At 52.8% G+C, this 13,671-nt stretch overlaps 1 protein-coding gene across 2 annotated transcripts in view; it reads left to right on the top strand.

Moving 5' to 3' along the window:
* The first annotated feature begins 717 nt into the window (after nt 1–717).
* The window catches only part of Zcchc24 (zinc finger CCHC-type containing 24), a 52,101-nt gene continuing 39,147 nt past the window's right edge, over nt 718–13,671 (top strand). Inside the window, exons 1-3 of one of the 2 annotated variants that reach the window (XM_087588574.1) lie at nt 718–1,151; nt 10,932–11,109; nt 12,709–12,909. In XM_087588574.1, coding sequence (XP_087444700.1) covers nt 1,018–1,151; nt 10,932–11,109; nt 12,709–12,909 — 513 coding nt within the window. In that variant the 5' untranslated portion in view covers nt 718–1,017. The remainder of the gene's footprint in view (nt 1,152–10,931; nt 11,110–12,708; nt 12,910–13,671) is intronic. The other variant, NM_001108394.1, reaches the window with a different exon arrangement.

Raw genomic sequence — 13,671 nt, 5'->3', positions numbered from 1 at the left:
CCCCCCTCAGCGCAGGCTGTCCACAAAGCGATTCTGCAGATGGAAGGAATTAAGTGGGAGGGGGAGGGTCCTATGGTGATAGCGAGGAGTGTGTGAGTGTGTGTGTGTGTGTGTGTGTGTGTGTGTGTGTGTGTGGCGAGGGAGACAGAAGGAAGCTTTAAACGAGACACATTTAAAGAGTCGTTGGAGAACATCGAGACGGTCACAGAAATACAATCGGACTAACAGCAAGAGGAGGAACTAGGAGAGGGGAAAAGGTGCAAAAACCGAAATAACTAGAGAGCGCCTGGGAAGTGATGGGAAGCAGCCCACAGTAAAGCCGGCTGAGCATTTGGGCCCAATTGATTCTGAGCTCCGGGCTGGGGAGCTGAGCTGACCCAGGGTAGTGGGGAGGGATTTGGGAGGGGCTGCTCCTGGTGTGTGTGGGGGGTCGGCGGGGGTTCTATATGTGTGGACCCGCCTTCTTTCTTGTCTTGCCCTTCCCCTATATCCATATTCAATGAGCCAACCAATGGGGGAGCGAGGACGGGGCCGAACCGGTCGGGGTGGGGCGGGGTCTCTGTGGACCCCACCCTAGAAGCCGTCCCCGGAGGGGTCAGCACAGAGGCAGATAGCGGATCCCCGGGAGGGGCGGGGCTGGCAGCGGGCAGGGCGGGGCCAAAAGTTTCCTGCCCAACTTTCTCTGCCTCCTTCCTCCGCCCGTGCGCGCCCACTGCTGCAGTTCGGGGAGGCGGCGGCGGCGGCGGCTGGGGACAACGCGCGGGGCGCGAGGCGCGGGACGCGGGGCGGATAGCCGTCCGGGCCCGGGCGGCTGGCAGTGGGCACAGGCTCCCCGGTGCCCGCCCCTCCGCCGGGAGGGGGGCGCGAGCGGGCGGCCGGGGAGGGGCCGACACCGCCACGGCAAAATGAGCCTGCTGTCTGCCATCGACACGAGCGCCGCCTCGGTGTACCAGCCAGCCCAGCTACTCAACTGGGTCTACCTGTCTCTCCAGGACACACACCAGGCTAGTGCCTTCGATGCCTTCCGGCCCGAGCCGCCCGCCGGCGCCGCGCCCCCGGAGCTGGCCTTCGGCAAGGGCCGCCCGGAGCAGCTGGGTTCTCCCCTGCACTCCAGCTATCTTAACAGCGTCTTCCAGCTGCAGCGCGGAGAGGTGGGTGCCCCAGCGCGCGCCAACCCTGCGCCCACTGCCTCAGGGCCTTCTTCTATCTGTTCTGCTCTTCCTGGCATGGCCCAGGCCGGCTCCGCATTGCCCAGCTCGGCTTGGCTTGGCTTCGATCAGCTCTGCCAAACTTGCCGCCCGAAGTCTCTGGGGCACCGGGAGCGCGTCACCTCCCAGCAGAACCGCCCGGAGCAGCTCAGGCCTGGGCAGGGCCCTCCCGCCCCCTCTCTGAATTTGGAGTCTTGCTCCTAGTAAGCAGGCTCGGGGTGTCTCCGGATTCTCTTCAGACTGCTGGGGTGCGGCTAGGGCGGGGAGCCCCTTCCTAGTCTTTCTTTCGCCCAACTCTATCAACTTTTCTGGCTCCTATCCGCTGGAACGGAGGGTTGCAGAGCCTGCTATGAACTCCTCTGAAGGGCCTAAAAGAACCCCCCCAACCCCCCCGTCCTTCATAGTTCTTAACCTGGAGGGCTCTCTGGAAAGCAGTTGTTCTTCCAGGGGCTTTTTCTCCTGTTCCCACCACTTGGGAACTCCTAGATCCACCCTGCAGCTGCTTGCCCTCCCCCAGGCACATAGGAAGTGGTTTTTGAGGGCTTGACCTAGCAGACTGTTCTGTCCCCTGCCTTCCCAGGCTGGAAGGAAATGAAAGGGAAATCCTTGGGGGGGGGGGGGTTAGGCTGTGGCGATGGGAGGGCTCCAGCTGCCTAGTGCCTTCTCCCAAAACCTGGGATGTGTTGCAAAGGCTGCCTGTTCGGTGGATTCGGTTACAAAGTCTACTGGGCAGTGTATGATCCCAGCTAGATAAATACACAGGTGGCTGTGACCTCCCAGCCCCCTTTGCGGGACTTATCCAGAGCCTTCCCAGAATCCCTCTACCAACGGCACCCCACACCCCGTTTACTCCATTTTGGAAATTGCTGGTACCCTCTGTGCCTTTCCCTTGCTCCCTTGTGGTTTCCCTCCGCAGGAGGGGCAGGAGGTAGAGGGAGAGACACACGGGGGTCACTTTCACCTCTGACCCCAGAGAGGTAACGGGGTTGGGGGGGTAGGGGGGGTAAGACCTGTATATGCCGAGGTGTGCTGGGGTTGAGATGTGGCGCCAGGACTTTACCCTTTCTGGTCTCAGGTTCAACACTGCCATGGTTTACAGGAGAACTCACGGACATGTGAAACACTAGCGGAAGGCCGCACCTCTAAGGCTGCCCTGCTGCCCTGTGGAATAGAAGCGGTGCAGGAGGGCTGGGTATGGGGCAGGACTGGAAAGGTGCCTGCAGAGCCCGGAGGGAGAACATTTGCATGCCAAGGTTCTTTATAAACCATAACACATGCTCTCTGCCCCAGGAATGGTTCCTAGCTGGGATCTTCCTTTATATGACAATCTGTTGTCTCTTGGGGAGCTAGCTTTAGGTGACCAATGGCTTTGGAGAACCATTTGTGGAGTATTTCTCTATTGGCTGAGTGTTTTCCATTATTAATTATCTTACCAAACATTTGCTGAGTTCTACACAAGGATGGTGATGAGAAGCCTGGGGCTGGGGGCTGGGAGTAAGCACAGACAATGCGTATGTTAAAGGAGGGTGAGTGATGGGGCACTATCATGGCTTATAATTGGACAGAGGTGCACCCAAGGGAGCAGCTAGCATTACCCAGAGGTCCGGTGACCTGGCAGGGTCCCTAATGAGCCTTTACTGGACTCCCTCAGCTCCCATGCCAGCATTACTTTATTCCTTACATGTGTTCTCTACTGGCTTGCCCATCAGTCACAGATCCTGTCTTTGGAAATTTCAAACCTCCAGGACCCCAGCTGTGGTTCAATGAGACCTACCCCCTACCACTTCCTCTCTGTGTTCCTCAGTTTCGCCCCAGGAAGGGGCTCTGTGGGTGGGGCTGGAGCAATGGTAGGGGAAAGGTGCTCCCATCTTTCTGGGTCCTGGCTTTCCCAGTGCGTAGATTGAATCTTGGTTGTCATCCGGGGGTGGGGGGGTATGTTAGAGGTTGGAGGTTTACATAAACAAGAGAGCATCAGGGGAGCAGACAGCCTGGGCCGGGGAGATCAGAGGGACTTTTCACACTTTAAAGGCTTATGGCTTCCATGGAGGGTTGTAGAGCTGTGCCTCCTGACTTCCAGAAAGCTCTCTTGGGTTCTGGTTCTCTCTCCTCACATCCTAGCCCTTGACCTCTTAAACTCTCTCTCAAACTGCCCCCTCCCCCGGCTGTGCTCTTGGGCCTTTCCTAGTCCAATTGGCTGAGAAGGTGAGAACCCCCTTCCCCCCTAGCTAATGCCACCACTAAGGGGGCTGGGTGCAAAGGCAACAAGTTCTTTGTGGCAAGAAGGAACTTTAGGAAGGGACCCAGGGTCCACAAGCATTGCCATTCTGTTCAAAGCCTGGCAGGACCGGTGGCAGTGCCTGTGGATGTGACTTGCATGCTGACCGCTGACCATAGCCCGTCTGCACCAGCCCCTGTGCCAAGAGCCCACCCCCTCCTGCACCACCCCCAGGCTGCTCCCTCCACAATAGCAAAACACCATGAATGCAGCTGGCATTGGGGGAGGTGAGGACACAGGGCCACAGAAGCCTATTGTGCCCCTGGAACCTCAGCCCTGGGAGCTGAAGACAAGCCAAGGGTCCCAAGTAACCCTCTGGCCCTGGGAGCAGAGAGGAAGGTGGCTGAGTTCACATACAAGTGCAGGAGAAGCTCCAGGAGATGGCCTTCAGGTGGAAGTGTGTTCAAACCCTTCTGGGTTCTGAAATGACGTCTGGTAAACTTAGCTTTCGGAAATGGCATCTGTGGTCACAGCTGGATGTCTTCAGAAAGAGAGAGAGAGAGAGAGAGAGAGAGAGAGAGAGAGAGAGAGAGAGAGCCTCCTTGATCTCCTTGATCGAGCCCCTCTCTCCAGGTGCTACACAGGAGGTGGGACTTAGGAAAGGGATGGAGGGTGGATTGCCTGAATCTTCCTTGCCAAATTCTGTTTGGAATTTAAATTCCCAGCAGTGTAGACACTACAAATTCCACTTCTGGAAAAGTCGAGTTAAGCATTCATTACCTCTTGGACCCTTGGAGGCATTCTCAGAGCCCTGGTGGTCTTTTTACCCTACTCCTGCTACAGCAGGGAAATGAGGCTGCCCCATGTCATTCAACATGTCATTCAGAGTCCTAAGACAAGTTTCTCCTTTTCTCTGAGAATAGAAGTAGCCGGGAAGTGCGGCTCCACTGTGGAATGACCACCCCTCCTTTGTGCATGCTGGGAGAAAAGAAGGCTCTGATAGGCTTGGAAAGCACCACAGTATGCTCACCGGTTCACACAGTGCATGCCAGCCTGGTAAAGGCTCAGAGAAGTTCTGTCATTCAAAGAGTGTTAACAATTCTTCACCCCAACATCTCCTAGACTTAATTCAGCCAGAAGATAGTTTTGGCTCAGGATACAGGCCAGTGTTCTTCCAGGGATGTTCCACTGAGTCAACTGTCTCCTGGGTTGCATAGCTCTAAACTTCAGGAAGCTCTTCTTGGTGATATGAAGTAGAGAGATCCCTGGGTTCATACATCACTTTCCACAGTACTACAGACCCCCGCTTTCCAGCTGTGGCCCGCCCATTGCAGACTGACTTGTTAATGGTGTGAAGGGACTCCAGCCCTTTAGTACAGAGATGGCAAGGAAAGCACATAGGAGAAAGAGAGGGTCGTGTGCAAGGTTCCAGATGGGAAAAGTGGCTCGCGTCTGTAGTCCTAGCTTAGGAGGGTAGCCATGAGTTCAACAAGGCCAGCCTGGACTCGAGTAAATCCCTGTCTCAAAAACAAAATAGGGATTGGTGGGTAAAGGCTCCTGCCGCCAGGCCTAACCACCTGAGTTTAATCCCTGGGTTGCACATGGCAGAAGGAGGGAACCAACTCCTGCAAGTTGTCCTCTGACCTCTATATGCATGCTGTGGTGTGTGCCCATAAACACACACAGCTAAATAAATAAGTGTAAACATTAAACACAAGCTAAAGTTCCCAGTCTACACAATTGCAGGGAGTTTGGATGAAACACCACCTGGGCCTACAGCAAGTATCCAGAGGGTCCCCAGGGGACCCCTCCCCTTGGGATGCTGAACAGTAACTCAGGAGGCTGACACTTGGGAGGGAGTGTCACAGGTAGCACTCTCCTCAGTTAAGTTGCCTGGGCTCAAAGGGAGACCATGCCTTGGGTCATGTAAATCAGGTGGAGGGAGGGCAAGGGCTTCAGTAATAAATGTTTAGTGGCCACAGAGATCCAATGTGGCCTATATGGGGACTAGGAAGCAGCAAGCTGCCCTGTTTTGTTTTCTGAGACAGGACCTCACCCAAGCCCAGACTGCCCTTGAATCCATAGCCTATGGCATGTGCCACCACCTCCAATGGGACCGTGGACAGCAAGGCTCTAGAATGCAGTTCCTTGTCAAGTTGCCATTACGTAGAGAGCAAAGTAGAGAGAGCCTGGATGACTCAAATCATCAGCAGAGCTCGAGCTAAGCCAATTCTGCATCCCAGCCTGGAGCTATCCCTGTAGCCTGTGATACAGCAGGTCTCCAGGCTAGCTCCTACCTGCATGTTCTCGGGCTGCTGTGTGTACGAAGTACTGGGACTTCCTATCCAACCACAGAGCCTCTGATGTTTTGTCTGAATCCAAATCTTTTGTTTGTTTGTTTTTTAAGACAGAATCTCATAAAGACCAGGTTGGTCTCAACTGTACTCCATGGCTAAGGATGGTCTTGAACTTCTTTCTGATCTCCCTGACTCCACAAGTACTGGGACTATATCATGTCCTGTTTAGGTGGTGCTGGCTATAAAATCCATGGCTTCCTATATGCTACGGAAGTACCCTACCAAGAACCTTTAACCTTTAACCCTGAACCCCAACTCCTTTAAAGAGCTCGTCATGGGCTCTTGTGTAGGTACTGGGTTTCCTAATATGTTCCTGCTCTGATTGGCTTGGTTTAGGAGACACAGAGGAGAAAAACATATTTTCCTATTTTATATCTATGTCCCTGCCTGGGGCAGTTGCTTTGTTGTCCAGAAGAAAAGGTTGCATTCAGAGACCTAGAACAGAATCAAACATGTGCCATTGGATCTGTTTCTCTCTCTCTCTCTCTCTCTCTCTCTCTCTCTCTCTCTCTCTCTCTCTCTCCCCTCTTCCCTCCCTCCCTCCCTCTCTCTCTCTGTATGTTAGTATATCTTCTGTAGCTCAGAAGCACCCAGCAGTCTCGTGTGCCCAAGCCTTTACAGTTGCTGTTGATCCTACCTGTGGTATTTTCAGCCCAGTCCCGATGGACAGATTCCAAGGCACTTCCTCATAGGACAAATGGATTCTCTTGTGGGAGTCGAGGGACCGCTGCTTTAGGGAGCAGTTCTCTAGCTGCTTTAACAATATGGGCCATGGTAGCCAAGGTGTGATGTTTTAGGGCAGGCAGTAGGTTAGGCAGCTGGGCTGCCATGCACTGTGCAATGGTGGTGTCTCTCGGTAGCTCTGTTGTCAGACTTGGGAGTAGCAATCCTACCTCTGATGCCCAGTCAGTAATTGAGCTACACTGGCTGCTCAGCTCATTCTACTAGGTGGGTAGGGTAGGGCAGATGGCTTGAAACCTGCTTTCTCTTCTGTCTTCGTCCCTGTGATGTAGTAGATGGTCTCCCTTGTCTCAGCCTCCTGCGTTATCTCAAGGAATGAGTGTTTATTAGTGGCTAGATTAATTGCAAGGGGCTGACTTGGGAGATGGTGAAGCTTTATCCCTAGCCATGCCCTGGTAGTGGCTTAAATAAGTAAGCAGATGGTCCTTACCTGTTTGTTCACGGGCATCTTTGAGAATCTTAAGGCGTTTGGAGTCCGTGGTGTGAGCCCAGTACACATGGCACAAGTACACACACCTGCCCATGACTTCACAGTTTGTGGACACTCTCACTTCACAGTGGATCCCAGCTCAGGCCTTGCTGTAGAGGACATGGCCTAAGCAGTAACCTGCACTGGCTAATGCTACAGTCCTCCCCGGTCCCTGGTTTTTCAGATTCATGCTTTCTACTTTTGCTTGACAAGTGTGTTTCACGAGTGTAAGGCACAGGGTCCCCAATGCTCTTGTGCTAGCTGGGAAGCCAGTAAGGAGCCCTGATCCATGAGTACCGCCAAGTGAGTGGTGACCCTGTGTTGGGGGCCAAGAAACTGAGGTGGGGATAAAGTCTTTCCTTGGCTCTAGGTCTGCTAGGCTCCATCTGGCATCTACTCTCTACTCCCCTAAGCCCTGGTCCCCATTTCTCTCTGCCCACTTCTTCATCTAAACGAATTGGACATGACCATTATTCTCCGATCTTTTATTGAGCGCCAGCTTTGTAGGGAGAACTATTTCACATGTGAAGGGTAAGCAATGTCTGTACTGGCAAAGGGTCATGATCTCTCTCGATCAGTTCATATGTTCATGGCCCGGGAAAGAAGAATATGGGCAGAACTGTGTGTGGCAGGCAAGCTCTCAGTTACGGTGTGCTTCGTTTTCCTGTGGCCCACTTCTCACCTGTGTGTACTGTCTCCTACACCCCCAACCCGGCGTACACCCTCTGGTGTGCAGAGGATGAATATGCGCCATTCCAGGGGGATCCTAGGGACAGAGGTACAGTTCTCATGGAAGAAGGGGTGTGGTCACTGGTGATGTGTGTGTGTGTGAGTGTGTGTGTCTGTCTGAGTGTGTCTATGTGTGTGTGTGAGTGTGTCTCTGTGTGTGAGTGTGTGTGTGTCTGTCTGAGTGTATCTATGTGTATGTGAGTGTGCCCTCGTGAGTGTGTTTGTGTGTGTGTGTCTGTGTGTGTGAGTGTGTGTGTCTATGTGTGTGTGAGTGTGTCTGTGTGTGAGTGTGTGTGTGAGTGCGTCTGTGTGTCTCTGTGTGTGTGAGCATGTGTATATGTGTGTGAGTGTATATATGTGTCTGTGTATGTGATTGTGTGTGTGAGTGTGTGTGTGTATGAGTGTGTCTGTGTGTGAGTGTGTATGTGTGAGTGTGTCTGTGTGTGCATGAGTGTGTGTGTGAGTGTGTGTGTTGGGTGAAGAGGTGAGGAGGTGGGTGATTTTAGGGGATAAAAAGATAGTTATATGGCTGATGAAAGGAACCCCAGAGAACTAGGGACTAAAATCAAGCTCTTTCCTCTAATACTGTCTTGGGTTAGAGAGCAGGACATAGAGCATCTATATCTGCTCGATCTCCCTGGCCTCTAATACTGTCTTGGGTTAGAGAGCAGGACATAGAGCATCTATATCTGCTCGATCTCCCTGGGCTACCTGGCCTGGCCCTGAACACCACCTTCGCCATTGGCCTTGCCCATGACTGTGTTTATTCTGGCACAGGCTATCTCATTCCCACCTGCTACCCTGCTAGTCCTGCCTGACTGATCTTTATGGTTCAGACTTCCATTCTGTTTGGACTACTCTCGGAAGTGTGCCCACAGCACAGTGCCTGCCGTTCCTCCCTTACCTGTGGTACCTTGCGATAGCCCTGCAGGTGAGTCCAGCTGGTCAGGCTTCTCTGGGGAGAGTGAGTCACAGATTTTCGAGCCTGTGCCTCTGTCCTTCCGAGTCCACAGCAGAGCTGCCTTCCCCAGATTCTCATCCCCTCTCAGAGACCAGAGAGGATGGAACCACATCTTCCTCAGTACCTAGGGCTTTACATACGATGTCACACCCGATGCCATCCTCTGGATCCTTTTTTTTTTTTTTTAAATATATGTGTGTGTGTGTGTGTGTGTGTGTGTGTGTGTGTAGCTAGGCCGTAGAGGCTGTGAGGGTGAAATATAATCAGCCAACACATTTTGACTCTGTTGCCTTGGGCAAATTACTAAGTCTTTTTTGAGTCTCAGTTTCCAGCTCTACAAAAATGAGATCAGTGCTCAGATGAATGGTGTCTTAACAGTCAAGGGGAACTAAGAACAAGAAACAACTCTGTAGAGTGTACAAGAACAACTAGCGTTTAGAGTGAAAATAGAGTGTTCTAATCTACTTTTCTCTGTCAGCCCATCCAGAACTGTGGAGAAGATTCCAGCAATGACTGTGAGTCTGATGCTGTGTCTCCCCACGTGTGATAGAAAGATCCCAGGCTTCTACCAGCTTCTGGGATCTTTGATGCAGGATGATGGTGTAGGCCGGAGGTTTATATCCATCGCATAGTGGGGCTGCCCTCCCTTGGAGAGCAGGGCCTTCAGAATGTATGCATCTAGGCTCTGCTTGCTGGCCCTGCATCGTAGTACATTGCTGATTGCCCTTTATGTTTCAAGACTGGGGTACCCCAGAATCTGGGTGTCTGGACCCAGCAATGGTGTACCTTCAGGGACAATCCCTTCTGTTCTAAGAGAGAAGGATCAACACTCTGCCCAGTCCCTGCAGGCCAGAAAACAACTGGGACTCACCTTTCACCTCTGCGGCCAGAGCTCAAATAGGGCTTTGCAGAGGAAATGCCTTTCTGACCTGCCCAGCCCGCCCTGACCAGGCAAGCTGGACTCTTGGCTCCCGGTTCCACCTAGGCCTGAGCCTCTGCAGTACTCAGAACCTCGGTTTCTCTACTAATAGCATGGGAATGTGGTTGAACCATCTGACTCCTCTTGGATTCTTAGCTCTGCCTGGTGTTTGTCTTGGGATGGTGCTCCAGATAGAAAGCTGTGGCAGTTATAAAGACAGGCTGGGGGACAGTGGAGGCCTGGGCCTTCAGCCTTGCTCTGGCCATGGATCTATTAGGAAAGGCTTATCTGTGACCCTTGGTGGCATCTGGGAGTATTGAGCTGCCACGGAGTGGGGGTGGCTTGCTCAGAGGCCTTTGGCTGTTTGGGGAGACCTGAGGGTCTGTCATGAGTCTAGGAGTACGGCCATAGTCCTGGGAAGAGAACTATTTAGGGGTGTAATTAGTGTAGTTTTGGCATCCACCAAACTTCCCCTTCCTCTTAAAACAGTCTTGAAGGCTGTGGTCTTGTTTAAATCCTATCCAGCAAAAATGAAAGAAAGGAAGAGGGAGGGGGAAGAGAGGAGGGCTGTTATTTTGTGAAATTGCATTTCCCAGCCGTGAGCATGAGTCACGGGGTTTGGAGCTTTGGATTTCTTGTTTGGATAAACTTCTCTCTAAGAGGCCAGGGCTGTGTTGTCCTCAGTCAGGCCAGTTTGGGATGATGGAGTCGGCCGGTGGCTTCCCGGCACAGGACAGGTCTCCCAGTCAAGATGTAGAGTGACCCAGGAGTTGGTGCTCTGAGGCCAGTGAAGGAAGTGGCTGCTGCTGCCCCAATTTTCCAGGGTAGGGGGTCAGGACTGGCAAATCGCTGTCCAGTGGATTCTGAGTTTGGGCTTGGGGAGGTGGAGGACCCTGGAGGTGGGTGGTGGTGGCCACTGTGTCTTAGTGAGGCTCTATGCTCAGTGCCACGGAACTGAACACTTTAAAGTCATTAAACTGGTAACTGCCATTATGGATATTTGGTCACACACAAAAAAATAGGCTTTTGGTCCCAAGCCACTGCTGTGGTGACCCTGAGGTGGAGCCCAGAAGACTGTTTTTGTTGCTCGTTTCCAAGTCACTCAATACAAGTTTTTTTTTTTTCTCCCTCTCCCCTCAATACAAGTTTTAAATGCTCATTTCGTGTGTGAAGTAGTAGGCAGTGACTCACAGGGGATGACGAGTAGCAGCTGTCTTAGTAAGTGCACCATTCCTAGGTTTGGCCTGTCACCATAGCCACCTTGTCTGATTTCCACCAAAGCTGTCCTCCCGTGTGCTTCAGAAAGTGACCCTGTCATCTCATTGCCTCCAGGACGGGAGCCATTGCCCCTCAGGGGATCACTTCATCCTGGGCTTGCCCAAGTGCTAAAGAGTTGGTTCAGACCACATGCAGGCTGGTGCCGGGGTGCTCTGTCTTGGGTTTTGTGCTACACCAGATGGATTCATGTGATCCTGACTGCAGGAAGGATGCTATCCCTGGGCCACCCCAGGTATGGTGTTTGTGTTCTCCTGTGCCCAGGCTCTGGTTAAAATAATGTAAGATGGATAGAGGCCCAGAGAAGGAAAGGGTCAGTTTAGGGTCACCCAGCAGGCATTCAAGGTACTGTCCTACCTGCAAGATGAAGGTTGAGCTCTCTCAGCTGAGTGATCAGTTTCCGAAGATGGAAGTGAGAGATTAGAAGCTACTCTGGTTGGAGTTGGGCAGGCTGTCCTCCATGCTGTAGACCACTGTCGATTTTCTTCTGTCCTTCCCACACTGGAGAAACAGAGGGTCACCCCCGCTCTCCGCTCCGCCTGACCCTCTTTACAAAACAGCTCTTGGTTCCTGGCACCTTGTCTCTATTAGCCTAAGGACTCCTAGCAGCAGGACCTCATCTCCCCATCAGTCCAGGGCCAGAGCTTATCCCGGCCATTTGGGACATCTGGATTGGGCTCAGAGGACTCTGACCACTGTGTCCAGGTTCACTGCTGACTTTCCCGGGGAGGCTGCTGCTTTCTAGCCTTGGCCCTTCACTAGGAAAGGGGAGCTCTTGGCCATTCCTTGCCAGCCCCACCACAGACTCCCCCTTCGCTAAATTCCAGTATGCCATGCCACCTAGAGCCTGTGGTGCCTATAAATAGAGGCTGTATACACCAGGAGGGCCTGAACCCCGTCTGCTGGGAGCTCAAAAGGATGTCTGGTTCCTGTCACGTGGAGATGGGAGAGGTAGCCACTTCCCACTCCAGGCTCTCAGAGAGGTGGCTCACTCAGGCCAGGCTTCTCCAGAACTGGTAGCCACATTGCAAGCTCCCAAGTCTCCTCCTTACTAGGTGGGAGATAGAGTCAACAGAGATATGTCTGAAGTCTCTCCATGCCCGACAAGTGGCTTCCCACAAGGCCGTCTGTGTTAGTCACTCTTCTTGTTTCTGTGGCAAAATATCAGGTAAAAGCAACTCAAGGAAGGAAACTGTACTTTAGCTCACTGTCAGAGGATACAGTCCACCAAGACAGAGAGGTGGTACCATCAGGAGCCTGGGACGGATGACCACAGTGTGTGCACAATTGGGAAAGAGAGGGGGTAAAGACCATTGTGAACCCCATTTGCCTTTTTGTTGAGCCAGGACCCCTGTCCCTGGAATGGCACCTCTCACATTTAGAGTGGCTCTCCCCAAGTTGCCTAACCCAGTCTGGAAGCTCCTTCACAGACACACTGAGAGATTTATCTCCTAAGTGATTCTAGATCCTGTCAAGTTGAGAGTGTTAGCCTCCTCCACATCTGGTGTGGTGTCAAGGACTGATAGAAAGAATGCTTGCAGCTGTTAACATCATCACCATGTACCCAGGGGTCCTCAGGCCCAGACACGTGACAAAGAGCTTTATACTCATGACCTCACTTCACCCTTATGGAAGCCTTAGGGGGTCGCTCTCATCTTCTCACAGAACAGGCGAGGCCCCTGAGGCCAAACCCACAACTAGAGTTAAGATTTGAACTCAGGGAGTTGGGGATTTAGCTCAGTGGTAGAGGCTTTAGAACCGTGTGGATCCATGCTGGGTCCTGGTGACTGAAAGGTTCCTTTGCCACAGCTCTGAAGAGCCTCTGTTCCCACAGACGCTGAGCAGCAGTGTGTATAGGAACGCTTCACCCTATGGCTCCCTCAACAACATTGCTGATGGCCTCAGCTCCCTCACAGAGCATTTCTCGGATCTGACGCTCACCTCTGAAGCCCGCAAACCCAGCAAACGGCCTCCTCCGAACTACCTGTGCCACCTGTGTTTCAACAAAGGACACTACATTAAGGATTGCCCTCAGGTAAGGCAATGCAGCCCAACTGGGCTCTCCCGCTGAGTCTGTGGGTAGATGGGCACCATGGTCTCCCTGGGGCCTTGTGTTTCCATGGTGCTGTTAAAGAAGACAAGGCTGTCTGAGGTAGAGTGGTACAGACCCCACTTACAGACCCCACTTGGGCCCATGGTGCTTGCTAAGCAATCTTCATGGGGGATTCTGGATCCAAACCAGGCCCCCACATGAGGTTCTGGCCCCTCGGGTCCCACAAGTGTTCCTGCAGAGTAGGTCCCATTATAGTGGGGCAGGAGGCAGCCGGCAACCTCTTCATAACTCTCTGGAGGCCCCATCTGCTCACACTCACTTGGAAGGAATGTGGGCTCCTGGCCAGGAATCCAGATGTGCACCCCCTCCCTCAGACCCACCACTGCCTCCTCTGCCTAGACAAAGGAAGGATGAGGGTCCTTGCCTGTTTGTGCCCCAGAATAGGTCAGGGTAAAGGCATCGGGTGCCAAGAGGCCCGGCATCCCTCGAAGGGTGTAGGGCTTGGAGGTGGAGGGGTTGGGGGCAGCCCCATTCTGTCCCTATCCTTTACTGTAATGAAGCAAGACATCTGCAGCCAATGCCACTCTCTGGGTGACTGACAGCCAGTAGATTCAGGACCCTGGGAACAGAAGACAGCACCCATCTTTTTTTAGTGCAGTGTGAGCTTATCAGCGATCCTTTCCCCCTCCTTTTTCATCTTCCCATTTTCCATTTTTTCTTTGATAATGTAGTGCTGGGTTTATT

The sequence above is a fragment of the Rattus norvegicus genome, chromosome 16 (genome assembly GCF_021556685.1).
Source record: "Rattus norvegicus strain SHRSP/BbbUtx chromosome 16, alternate assembly SHRSP_T2T, whole genome shotgun sequence".
In the NCBI taxonomy this organism is placed as follows: domain Eukaryota; kingdom Metazoa; phylum Chordata; class Mammalia; order Rodentia; family Muridae; genus Rattus; species Rattus norvegicus.
Note: the sequence above shows the minus strand (reverse complement) of the source record. Positions and strands in the feature narration are given on the sequence as shown.